This window comes from Eleutherodactylus coqui, chromosome 8 (genome assembly GCF_035609145.1).
Source record: "Eleutherodactylus coqui strain aEleCoq1 chromosome 8, aEleCoq1.hap1, whole genome shotgun sequence".
Lineage (NCBI taxonomy): Eukaryota > Metazoa > Chordata > Amphibia > Anura > Eleutherodactylidae > Eleutherodactylus > Eleutherodactylus coqui.
The window spans coordinates 112,890,118-112,903,728 of record NC_089844.1 but is presented as its reverse complement, the minus strand read 5'-3'; the positions used below and the strand labels follow the sequence as shown (position 1 = coordinate 112,903,728).

At 43.7% G+C, this 13,611-nt stretch overlaps 1 protein-coding gene across 1 annotated transcript in view; it reads right to left on the bottom strand.

Annotated features, from left to right (window-relative positions):
* Positions 1–13,611, bottom strand: part of LOC136576706 (uromodulin-like) — a 54,589-nt gene that overhangs the window by 8,764 nt on the left and 32,214 nt on the right. The window contains exons 9-12 of the mRNA XM_066576239.1: positions 9,210–9,995; positions 8,726–8,830; positions 5,262–5,470; positions 2,833–2,990 (exon numbers count right to left, since the gene is read on the bottom strand). Of these exons, the coding sequence (XP_066432336.1) occupies positions 2,833–2,990; positions 5,262–5,470; positions 8,726–8,830; positions 9,210–9,995 (1,258 nt within the window). The remainder of the gene's footprint in view (positions 1–2,832; positions 2,991–5,261; positions 5,471–8,725; positions 8,831–9,209; positions 9,996–13,611) is intronic.

Here is a 13,611-nt window from a genome sequence, read left to right as displayed (position 1 = left end):
AATGTGTTGTACAAGTGGAAACACGGGCAACGCTGGGTATATAAGCTTGCATGGCTTAATTCACAACTTTTTGACCTTGTTGAGTATGTGTGTGCAATGATCAAATGGACCATCAGAATGTTCTCTGCAGGGTCCAAGGACAATTAATAATATTTTACTTACACTCCAAACATTTATTAATTTTTCTGAATCGTTCACAAAAAATAAGAAGAAAATACACAAGCAATCCAGTAGTACAAAGAATATAAAGATGAGTATAAAGAAATCAAAACACAAAAATTTAGTTTTCCCCTCAAACATTGTTCCAATTTTATGAACAACATCAAATTATTCCAAATCAAATCAAAATAACTCATCCAGTCCAATCTCTGAAACAATTTATTACCCAAACAATATCATTTATTTCCTCTACTCTATCAGACAGTAATATATTTTCCATTTTCTCATTATATTTGCTCTACCAGTAGCCAATATATGCATTATCATTTTTTTTCTACCCTGAAAGAAACCTTTACCTCACTATAACGAAAAAAAAAATAGTTGGTAGAAATTGTACCCTAAGGCCGGCTTCACGCGGGTGATACAATTGCGTGAGATTTGTGCGTTTTGAGATGCACAGATTTCACACAAATTTGAACCCCATCCATTTGAATGGGTTCATACACATGATCGATGTTTTCCCGCATGGCACTGTGATTCGATGCAAACAAATCACAGCATGTTCTATCTGACTGTGTGATCTCGCACCCCAATTGTTTTCAATGGAAGAAACTCTGCGATCCTCTGCTGTGGCTGTGACAGGATCCCTGCATCCCCGAAGTTATCCCTTGGTATTTCACATGGTGGGGAGTGCAATATTGGGGGCATGATTAACGGCCACATATTGCGCTCACCTGTGTAAGGTTAGCCTATCACTATCACCTACTACCTTATACACTAATTTAGTTAATTCACCCCAGAATCTCTTACCTAAATCCCATTCCCACCACATGTGGTTTTATGAACTTCTCTCCCCACAACTTCTAAAACAATTTGGATCATAATTAGGAAAAAATCAAAGGACACTAAAACTATTTGTACATGGTATATATTGTAATATAGTTATGCAACCAGTATCTTTCGAAGCATAACTTGAAGTTTCTGGGCCTCAATACAAAATTTGTAGCAAAGTTCCTTACTTATCTTACCCCAAATCTTACCCAATGTCCCTTAGGTGTAATTTATCATATTGGTGGCCTCTCAGTAGCCCCCTTAGGCACTGAGAAGGTCTCTGAATATTATTATATAATATAGAGGGTTGCATAGCTACATAACATGGTATTTGCATGTGATGAAATACCATCAATTGTAACATAAGCATGACATACTGTATTTTTCGTTCTATTAGACCTACCGGTCTATAGGATGCACCCCCGTTTTATAGTGGGAAAATAGGGCGGAAAAAATTTGAACTCACCCAGGGACAGCGCAGGGTTAGTGCCAGGTGACGGAGCAGAGGGAGCAGCAGAGGCCTGAAAAACCGGCGCTCCATATCAAAGCGGCGCTTGTGTGCAGCAGGAGGAAGGAAGGAAGCCGTTTGGTGGAGGCGGAGAGCAGCAGTAGTACCCGCCGGTGCTCACAACCAATCAGAGGTATGTATGGGCGGCAGTGGGGAGGAGACTGGTCACACATTGGTTCGTGAGATCGCGAGTTGAACACGCAATCATGCTAACTAAATCGCGTTCGTGCGTTAAATTCGCGATCGCTCTAAAAATGGCGACCAGAACAAATTTTTTTGGCACATTCGCCCTATAAGACGCAGCAACCTTCCCCCCCCCAACCCCGCTTTGGAGGGGGAAAAAGTGCGTCTTATAAAGCTGTCCACGCTGTCTGAAGCTTTCCATAGCGTTGCTACAAAAAGCGCCGTCCCCTGTCCACGAGCTCGGGATCGGCAATTTGAAAAATCTACAACAGATAAGGTCTGCTATATAGTTATAAATCCAGATGCCCCAAAAATCCATGCCAATTTTTTTTCATTGCAAATCCTTTACTATGATGTCCTAATAATAAAGCACAGAGCACCGCTGTGATGCCTCCATGATAGGCCGCCTAGAGACGGCCGGGTCAGATCCCGCTGCGAGAATTTTCGCAGTAGCATGTGGACCGTGCCCCTGCAGAGACCTGCGGCTCACCCACTTCCAGGAAATAGAACATGCCGCAATTTGTTTTCCGCGTCTGTTTTCACACAGACAAATTGCGGCTGTGTGCATAGGATTGCATTTTCTAATGCAATCCTATAGCAGCGGGCACAGGCGGAAATTCTGCTGGAAATCCCGCCGCGGAATTTCCGCCAGTGTGCAGGGAGCCATAGAGAAGTACTTTAGTGCGTCAAATTAGTAAGATCCAAGTTCAGTGAAACGTCTTTAAGGTGACCACCCAAAATTGCATTGAAAAGTGTGTCTTCTGGGGGCTTGGTCTTCTGAAAGAAGATGGACAGTATACGTTAATATAGACTGGAACTGAAAAGCTATTACAGGAAATTTGGTCTGGAGAAGGGGATGGTCTTCTCAAAGAGGTTGTCTTTTAGAGAGACTTCTCTGTTGGTCTAAATATTAATAAAAATACATGTTAAAAAACTTGTGATCATCACGAACAAGCTGGATATGTGGCTCTAATCTGTGGTCAGCTCTTGGAATAGCTTAGTGGCCACAATCATTTCCAGTGCACAGTCCAGCTGCAATTACGGTCAGGGGCACCTTGGTGTAGTCCTTCTGTCAAGACACATTTAAGTACGGTTTATTGTTACTTTTACAAGGTGGGGTTTTAAAATACAACATTTAGAGATACCATTACCTTATAACTGGCTTTAGTGTTTTATCCAGACTCAACACCAGATCCAGCGGATATGTGCAAGAAAAATCCAGTTGAACTCTGGAGCTTCTTGCAACCGTTCCGTCTGTCTTCATTTGCACAAGCATTGTATTTTTGTAAGTAGCATGTGTTCCATTATCCTAAAAATAGCAAAGTTACATTAAAATGGTTTTTCAGCCAGAAGCAATGGAGAAATACTAGATCGTTGGGTGTCCGACTTGTGGGCCCTCCTGTTATCGGACCACATCGGTACCGATCTGATGACCTCGTTGCCAGGTGCCAAATTGGTAGATATGAAAGCCCGTGATGAGGAGATTTTGCTAGCATTATCTATCAATAGCATGAAATCACTCCATGTTATGTCAAGACACCTCCATGAGAATCAATGAATTCTACTTTATTGTGAGCATTGACAATTCTTATACAGAATGAAGAAGACGTATCCAAATGTTGCCTGGTACAAAGATTAGTGTTACGTAGCTTTCCGGTACAAAGGTGAAAATACTTAAGACTTATTGACATCTACCAAATAGTCTCAAAGCTCTGAGACTATTATATTCCATGACACTCCACAATTGCTAAACAGGAAGTAAAGGTTTGAATGGAGCAGCAGTGGATCATGGGCAGTGCCACTCCATTCAATGTCTATGGCACTTTCAAAAACAGCTAAACATAGTTTTCATATTCATGAATATATAGTAAGAAACAGTGTTCAGACCCACATACACACCCGATGTTAATATAAACATTACCCAGTGAGAACATGCCCAGCAATCGAATGACAAGTGATAAACGCCCATTTGTCAATTATTGCATCTTTTATATGGGCATAAAAATGATTTGCTATTAGCACATCACCTCATTTAGACAGGGAATGTGCTGCTGTCAATAATGTAATCTGCATCACTGAGTGGCTGTGATTGGCTCATCGAGCGCCGGCTGTGATTGCCTGCTGGCGCTCGATGAACTAATCACAGCACTCGCTTTGCTGGAGGCGGGGTATTCAAAGCTTCGTCACCAGGAAGAAGCTCAGCTATCAGACGGGGAGGACACAGTTTGCCGAAGTGCCGCTGGAGACCATCGGAGGCATCGGGACGCCGCATACAAGGTGGGTATAGATTTTTTTAATGCAAATTAGCTAGGTCTTATTTTCAGGGGAGGCCTTATATTTGAAGCCTCCCCCCAAAACTAGGGTAGGTCTTATTATCAGGGTAGGTCTTAATTTGGAGGAAACACAGTAGAAACAGAAAAATTTAATGCAAACCAAGATGATCCATCATATGAAGGAAGTGCGGTAACCGGGCACAGACCTTACCGAGTGAGGGAGACAGCAGGGTTTAGAAGACCCGCACAGAAATAGAACATGCCGCGATTTGTTTTCCGCGTGTGTTTTCATGCGGACAGATCGTGGCTGTGTGCATAGGATTGCGTTTTTAAATGCAATCCTATGCAGGTGGGCACGGGCAGAAATTCTGTGGGAAATCCTGCTGCAGAATTTCTGCCCGCTTGCAGGGGACCAAGATGCTTCTTTCTAACAATACTACATAGAGCTGCTGAGCTATACTTATTAGACACTGCTGTAATCGGATATCAAGAAAGCTATAGCTGCAGTCCACCATTAATTCCCCCCTCTCTTTTGTAAGTGAAAGTAACATACTTCCTGGTTCTTCGTCTAATGAAGAACATAACATGAGCCAATAGCGTTAACACTTACTAAGGGCTCCTGCACACTCGCATTTTCTTGCGCGTTTTTTTTTACGCTATATCGCTGTTTTTTTGTCAATGGGACTTTCTAATGTTAAAAACGCATCGCACAAAAATTGCAAAGCACCAACTTGCGATGCGTTTTAAACATTAGAAAGTCCCATTGACAATCGCGCTAAAAAAGCGCAGCGATATCGCAGTGTTAAAAAAAAAACGAAAGTGTGTGGAAGCACTTAGCCAGCCTTTTCCCTATAAAAACGTGTACAATTGCTGTAATTGACACTCCATACTTACATATCCCTCTGAGCCTGTGTCCACACTGTGATCAAGTTCACTTTCTAAGGACTCCGGGTGCTCTATTAGATCCATCATATATCACCATGGCACTATCAGCCAGTTCTTGCATTGGTGCCAACCAGAATGGGCCCATAATTATGAGCCACAGTATCTCAAGCAAATATGTCCACAAAGTGCCACCTTTCCCAAAATACTAACCAGATCCCCCATGAAAGCTATACCACAGAATTGGTCTTTTTTACTGTATGTTGAAATACTAAAATACAGCAAGCAACATGTCAGCAGTCACCTGAGGGTGCTATAATATAACCCAGGTGTCTGTTATCAAGGGATGTATCAGAGGGATGCCACCGTCTTCTGACAGCCGTATTTGTCTCAGATTGGCAATAGCACTGTATAAGCATACTTACTGTGCGACGATTTCCACATGTTCCTTGCTGAAGGGGAGTAATAGCTGAAATGACTCCAGTGTTGTTCCCCTCTGTATAACCAATGCAGCTTTTATTTAGAAGGTAGATACTGGTGACATTAAGGTACAGACTTCTCAGCTGGCATGTACGGAAAGACGCTTTAATTTTCCCCGCTCCACACTGTAGATCAAGCTTCAAGTCCCTGATATCTATAAAAGTGAAATTGGAATAATCTTATTCATGTAGAAATTATACTTAGACTTTTTAGCTTTTTTTGGCATAAGCAAATGCAAAATTATGTTCTGAACTTGATTGGACATCAGCAATTTAAAGTATACAAATATGTATTCCAAATCAAATGTACGCAGAAACATTTTGCAATAGAGCCTTTTTCAAATTAGACATCGAATTAAGTTCTTCTTTGCACTCTATGATATTTGGGTGAGTTGGTACTTACTTATCATCCAGGATGACCTGTTGCATTTATCTACATTTGGGACATTGCTGTTGCTCTCAATTTTCTATTTCAATATATTTTACTTTTTGACTACTATATTGTATATATACACCCCATAAGTCATGTCCTCTCACAATCACTTGTGGAAGGCTGTGGAAGAAATCAAAATCACCATCTTTCTTCAACTTCAGTGTCTTTGTAGGAACTCTGTCTTGTATGTGTTGTAATAAGCATAATAAACTTACACAATGAATGCTCATGACATTACTCAATGAATTTCTATTAATGTCTCTTAAAGAGACATTGCGGGCACAGACTAAGACCCCATCTACACTGAAAGATGATCGCTCAAAAATCGGTCAAATGTCAGTCTGAGTGACAGTTTTGAGCAATCATCTTCGCATAGTCTGTAGTAGTTAATTAACTACTAAAGAGCTATGCAGTTGGAGCGGGACACTGCCACTTGCAAAAGCAAACAGCTGCATTGTTCTTTGAGCTCACAGCTCGCGTCCCGCTGTGAACTACCAGCAGGACACAAGCTGAAAGAATCTTATCAGCGCTGCCAACTGTGATAGCAGCCTGCACCGCTGATAAGAGTTTATCGCTCAATTCTAGAAAACTAGGATTGAGCGAGGAACCAATCCTGCATTTACACGCAACATTTATCGCTCAAAAGATGGTTTTGACCGAATTTTGAGCGAGAATCGTTGTGTCTAAATGGGCCTTAAGGTTTACTGAACTTGGTCTAGCTTCATTTTCTATCAATGTTAAGTGACTCTCCGCCTGAAAAATATCTCCAGCTCCTCTGACATCTTGTCTGTAATTGCTACTTCCTCCCCTGTTCATAGCCTCCAACATCCTGTGAGCAGTGCATGATGGGAGGACAGGAGAGAAAGCACTCTCAGTGAGAGGGAGGATCATGCTAGTAAGTTGCAGGACCTGTGAGCTGTGGGAGCTACAGCATTTGGCCGGTAAACAAGCTCTACGCGTGCTAGAAGTTGTAGGTAACAATCTGTTGTTGTGTTTACTGTACAAGTGATACATGTAAACACATCAGCAGATCGGCAACTGCATAGGATGAGGAAGAGGGTCCAGAGTGGCATATTAAGGCCCAATGCCCACGTCCGTGCGGGCTCCGCAAGCGAAATACCACAGCGGAGCCCGTCACGATGCCCCCCCAGAGACCCCATACTTACCTCTGGATCTGCCACCTGAAGTTCCACATGATGCTTCGGTAGGCGGGGAAGCTTTTTCACACTATCTTCCACTGTGCTACACAGCAGAAGATAGCATGACGGACGGCTTCCATTGAGTGCAATGGAAGCCGTCTGCGCGTACGCCCGCGACAAATGGAACATGCCGCGCGTGAGTACGGAAGAATTCACGGGGTGGAATTCCGCACCGTGAGCATTGCGCTATTAGGTTGAATAGAACCTAATAGCTTCGGGGCAACGCCGCGGATTTCCACCATGTGATACGCGGCGGAAATCCGCCCATGGGAGTTAGCCCTAAAGCTACTACCTAGCTATACCGCCTAGATTTCAACACTTTCAGAATTTCCATTTTGTGCTCAGAAAACCCCTTTAAGGACCCATTAATATGGCCATATTATGGATTCGAAATACAGCACCCATAGAAATATAGGCACTCATGCTGTATTTCTGTATGCCTCATTCATATGGGATCTGTGAGCAAAAAATAAATTTGTGGCATGTTCCAATGTCCACTATGTAATGAAAGAATTCAGTGCCAGTGAGAATACAGTGGAAGAATAGTATGGTAGCACAAGAAGTGCCTACTACCAAAGGTATAACATAAAAGGGTTATCCCATCATCGAGAGCGCCTTGGGTCATTCCAGGAAAATCACACAAATCATCCAAGGGGTAACACCCGACCATCTCCAATTTATATGAAAGTTAGCACATTTGTTAATCAGTAGAATGTACATTAAAATCTCAATTTTCAGGTCCATCAGGTCATGGATCAAGAAATGCAGGGGACTAAATTTTTTGAAGGTCACTGAGAACCACAATTTTAATAATTTATATCTCAGAAATTATGGGAATTACAGTGTTAGGAATATGTTATAAATCTACAGATTAATGAGAATGTGGCATTGCACATCTTGCTATGTTTAATAGTTTCCAAAATATAAATTATCAAAAATTATGGTTCTCAGTGACCTTTGCAAATTTGCCCCAAGTTTCATAAAAATTGGAGCTGGTCGAGTAACCCCTTGAGTGATTTGTACTGAAGTACCCCCAAACAGTATCCCACTCCTGGGGTGACCAGCTGATCACATAGGATCCCGCTTTCGACACCCCTGAGAAACAGCGGGTTTTGCCAGCCAGTCATTTCCTCTGCTCTGGCGCAGCAGAGGAGATGTAATATTACAAGATGCCAGGACATTCCAGCCTATAGAGGGGACTCACAATCTTGGCACCGTGCGAGTGACCAAGCGCATGAACTGGGTTTGTGTGTTAACACACAGGGTTTGTGTCTTGGCAGAAGCCCCTTACAGTGCCTAGGCCCCAAAAGCAAAATCTGTAACATGGTCCTCCCTACCTACCGTATGCCATATGTAATACTACAGTCTTATTATGTGGCGATAGGGCATTTGACTTACTGAAGCACCAGTGCCTAAGAGCAACTGTTTTCTTTTCACCTCCTATAGCTACGTTCCTGCGTACTAATGTATGATACAAAACCCTAGAAATTTTGCATGCTACCATACAGTGTCTGTACAAATGGTTTTGTGCCCATTACACAAATTCAGGATTTGATATGTATTTTGGTGTGGATTCCACGTGAAATCTGCCTGAAATCCGATGACAGTCTACATTGAATGCACATACATGGGATTTTCTTTACCCTGTTCATATCCAAAAGAAACCACAACCATAAGAGTAAGTAGTGCACTACTTCTTCTAGCAGCCTCTATATGGAAAAGCTGTAAATTATTCTTATTAAATATGCAACAAACGTTTGACAGTCAGTTTCACATACTTTTGACTTCATGTCCATTTTTACAGGCGCATGTGTATTCCCCACGAATCATTCTGCATTCTTCATCTTCTGTACAATGGCATACATCCTTTAATGTACCTGGGTCTAAAACACAGCAACATAACATTAGTTGAATATTTTACAACAATGGTAAGCAATAGAGATGAGCGAACGTACTCGTTAAGGGCATTTTTGCACTCGAGCAACGCTTTTTCCGAGTAACTGACTACTCGGACGAAAAGTTTCGGGGGGCGCCGGGGGTGAGCGGGGGGTTGCAGAGGGAAGTGGGGGGGAGAGAGAGAGAGCTCCCCCTGTTGCCCACTGCTACCCCCCCTCCACCACGCCGCCCCCTGGCGCCCCCCGAATCTTTTCATCCGAGTAGTCAGTTACTCGGAAAAAGCGGTGATCGAGTGCAAAAACACCCTAAACGAGTACGCTCGCTCATCTCTAGTAAGCAATAATAAACCTGATGAAGGTACTGTACCTGTGCAGTAAGCTGAGTTGCAGAACGGCACTCCATTTATTTTATATACATGATATCCATCTGGACAAGCCTTGATTTGGACAGAGGTTGACCAATAACAACAGCTTCCAATATAGTTAATACAGGCAGTAAGATTTGCTATTCCCTCTTTTTCTACAGGATGTATTCCATTTACCCATATTGGGAATTGTGTAGCGCACTGCCTTTCAGGCATGCAAGTTTCTGACATCCGAATGCCTCCAGTACCTATAAATCTGTACCAACCAAATAAGTCGCTATCACAGTAATACGTAGAACTACTGTTAATGCTTCTCCAAGGATCATTACGTATAACATAATTAAAACAAGGGTCAAAACACTTAAAAGATCCTTTAGACTTTGTACAGTCCTTGTCTCGACCACAATCTCCTCTTATACATTCATTGACTTCGCAATGATTACCATCTCCATAGTAGCCGTATGGACATGCACACGAGTAGCCACCGGGATAATTTGTGCAGTATGCTAGAGAATGACATGAATTGAGTTTTTCGTCAGAACATTCATCAATATCAACACAAATTTTTGAAGGGCTTTCGATGAATCCATAGGCACATTCACATCTGTACGACCCATACGTGTTAATACAGAGACCAGAGCAGTTGTTGGACCAAGAATAGGCACATTCATCAATGTCGGAGCATTTAAATCCATCGCCAATTAACCCATCATTACAATTGCATTCTTTTCTGCCTGAGAACTCTTCACACGTGGCATTAGGGTGACATTTGGAGCAGTCAGTGGTAGCTAGGAAAAACAAAAATGGCATAAATGACATATATCTCAACATTCTGCTGACATGGTTCTAAGGACTCTAATGCATACTGCAAGATGATAGCTGCTAATCTCTAGGAACATGTAAGGACATGTCCATGATGAAGAAGAGGCATGATCACTGAAGGTCCAATTTCTGGGACCCCTGCTGATCTGCAGAACAAAGGCCATTTGCTAAATGTTGGGTTACTAAATAGAGATGAGCAAGTATACTCGGTAAGGACAGATACTCGAGCGAGTATCGTCCTTTTCGAGTACCTGCCTACTCGCCCGCAAAGATTCTGGTGCCAGCGGGGGGCGGCGGGGGAGAGTGGGGGGGAACGGTGGGGAGATCTCTCTCTCCCCCCACGCTCCCTCCTGCTCACTCCCGCAACACAGCACTCACCCCCGCTGGCACCCAAATCTTTGCGGGCAAGCAGGCAGGTACTCGAAAAGGACGATACTCACTCATCTTTATTACTAAACGAAATTATAGATGTTACAGAGTTGATTTTGTTAACTTAGCTCTTTTTGGACGCCCAGTATTAGGCCTCGTTCAGACGAGCGTGGTTTTAGCACAGTATAGGTGTGTGAAAAGATTGCGGCTATACTGCACTAAAGATCTTGTGGACGGGTGAATTCCAGCTATAAAGTCTCAAGCTTAATTAGCTGTGAAATTGCCCATTCACACGATCAGGAGGTGCGTGGTGTGTGTTATTCAGCTCCCATAGGAGTCTATGGAAACTCCCACTCATCACGCACCAAAGACAAGTCAGGTCCTATCGTTTCACGATCCACGGACCTTAGAGTATTTTGTGCATCTAAAATTCCTTCATGTGAACATATCCATAGGAAACCATTGTTTCTAATAGATGCGATCTTTTAACGCGCCTATAATGCGCTAAAAGCACACTCTAAAGAGCCCTTTAACGACAACCGTCAGGCCCTTTAGCACTTGACAATTGTCCTGTGTCAAAGGGCCCTAAGATATGCAGCAAAAAAAAGGGTATGCTGATATACCTGCCTAGTGTTTTTGCATAAGTTTAGAGTATGTCACAGAAGCTTTCATAGTTGGTATGCCAAATATAGTTTACAAACACAATATGAACAGAGCCTTTAGGCTTAATTCCCATGGGTGGATTTCCGCCGCGCACCATGCGGTGGAAATCCGTGGCGTTGCCCCGCAGCTATTAGGTTCTATTGAACCTAATAGCGCCATGCTCACGGTGCGGGATTGCACCGTGGAATTCCGCCCTGTGAAATCACCCGTAATCACCCGCGGCATGTTTTATTTGCCGTGGGCGTATGCGCGGACAGCTTCCATTGCAGTCAATGGAAGCCGTCCGTCACGCTATCTTCCACTGTAGCACAACCGTAGATAGCGTGAAAACACTTCCCCGACCACTGACGCCCGCGTCATATGACGCGGCCAGTGCGTCATGTGATCCTGTGGGCACGGGATGCGGGACATCGGGCAGCGGATCCGGAGGTGAGTATGGGGTCTCTGGGGGCGCGCCGTGATGGACTCGCTGCGGAATTCCGCTTGCGGAGCCCGTCACAGCTGTGGGCACTAGGTCTTAGGCCTCGGTCCACAGCTAGCGCGAATTCCAAGTGCGGAACCCCGCACAGAATCCGCCCGTGTCCACAGCCATGGACATTTTCTTACCTGTCCGGATGTGGTGCACGTCTTCTCCGTCCCAGCCAGGTCTTCTTTCTTCTTCGCAGCGGTTGTGTGCGAAAGCGACGCACCACAAGCATGCACTGTGCATTTTTCTTTTTTTTTAATATTCTGCTTTCCCATGGATCCACGGCACATCCACAGTGCGTGTACCCACAGAAAATGGAGCATGCTGCGAATTTTAACCCGCGCGTGCGAGCTGGAAATCGGGAAAAATGGCATCCACAGGTATTTAATTACCTGCAGATGCCCAATGCTTCTCTATGGGCAGATTGAACTGTGGATCACACTTGTGGGTGAGACGCACGGTATCCGCAATTCAATTATGCCCTTGGACATGAGGGTTCCTTCACATGATGAGGTATTTGCATGCGCAAAGTTTGTGTGCACAGAGCACAGAGAATAAAACCCACAAATTATAACTGGATTGTTCTAATAAGCGTGTTTTGCGCACACATTTTGAACACATGAAAAAAATAGGACCTGCTCTATCTTTCTGCATATTTGCGCACCAACAGCCCCATAAAAGTCTATGAGAGGTGCATAAATGCGCAAAGGGAAGCATGAAACACTGCACAAATGTGAATAAAAGAACACATCTGGACTTCATTAGGTCAATTAGCCTTATAATCCGTGGAAAGGGTGTGTCATGCACATGTGAACTGGACCTACATGCGCAAAAAGTACAGTAATATGTGTAGAGATGCAAATGTACCTCATTCAACCTTGTTTGTGCACAAGCACGTTGTGCTGCTGTGAGCGTTTTAGCACATACGCTCCTGTTAGGGCTCAGTCAGATGAGCATTTTTTTCACGGATGTATAGGTGCGTTAAAGAAAAAATACGGAACGCATGTATAAAAAACAAGTTACTGAAGCTTCAGACACGTTTTTTATTCGCACTTGTTGTGCGGTCACACGATTGTAAAATCCGCATATATAGTGCTGCCCTATTGAAAGCAATGGGAGAGGATCGCTATCCCCTGCTGTGGCTGTGACAGCTGCAACAGGGAATTCCTTGGATGTGAAACCCCTGGATGCTGTCACATCCAGGGGATTCACCTTGTTGTCAATGGGGCCGGGGGCAGCAGCGCCGACCCCATTGAAAACATAGGAAGAAGATCACGCTCCTCTGCCATAGCTATGACAATTGTGGCAGAGGATTCGTTCATTACCGTGGGTAGTGCACAGTGTTCAGTGATGAGGGGACTTCCTGAAGAGATGAAGGAATCCACTGCCACAGCTGTGGCAGAGGAGCGCAATTCTATCCATTGCTTTCAATGGGGCTGGCACTGCTTCCGCCCCATTCATTGAAAGCAATGGGATGAAGGCAACCCTCACAGGGATTTTTGGGGGTGGGGCTTGAAATATAAACCCTACCCAGAAAATCAGACCTTGCTGCAGGAAAAAAAAATTAAAAATACATCACCTATAAGTGCTCCCTGGGTCCCCGGCACTCATCTTCTTCATTTTCTTCTGGCCAGGGATTAAAAAATCCTCACCTCCTGGAAGCACTGCCTCTGATTGGCTGAACGCTTTGACCAATCACAGCCTTACCGTGACTCAGGGAGAACACGCGCCGGAGCCAGACAGCGCTTCTAGGTGATATATTATTTATATTTTTTTCCAGCAGCTAGGGCTTATTTAGGAGCTTTGACAGTGGGATTTCCTACTGTCTAAGTTACATCGATTTGCACGAAAACCACGTTTTCGTGCAAATTGAAAAACGCTGTCTTATTTTTTGCAGGTGCGAATTTAAAACGCTTGCAAAAAACAGACATGCGACCGCTTTCATTGGAAAGCATCGGTTCTAATACAGACGTTTTTTAAACGCACCTATTCATGCGTGAAAAAAAACGCTTGTCAGACTGAGTCCTTAGTCATGTGCAGTTATGCTGATTGAATCACAAAACAAACCCTCTGTTCTAAGTCAA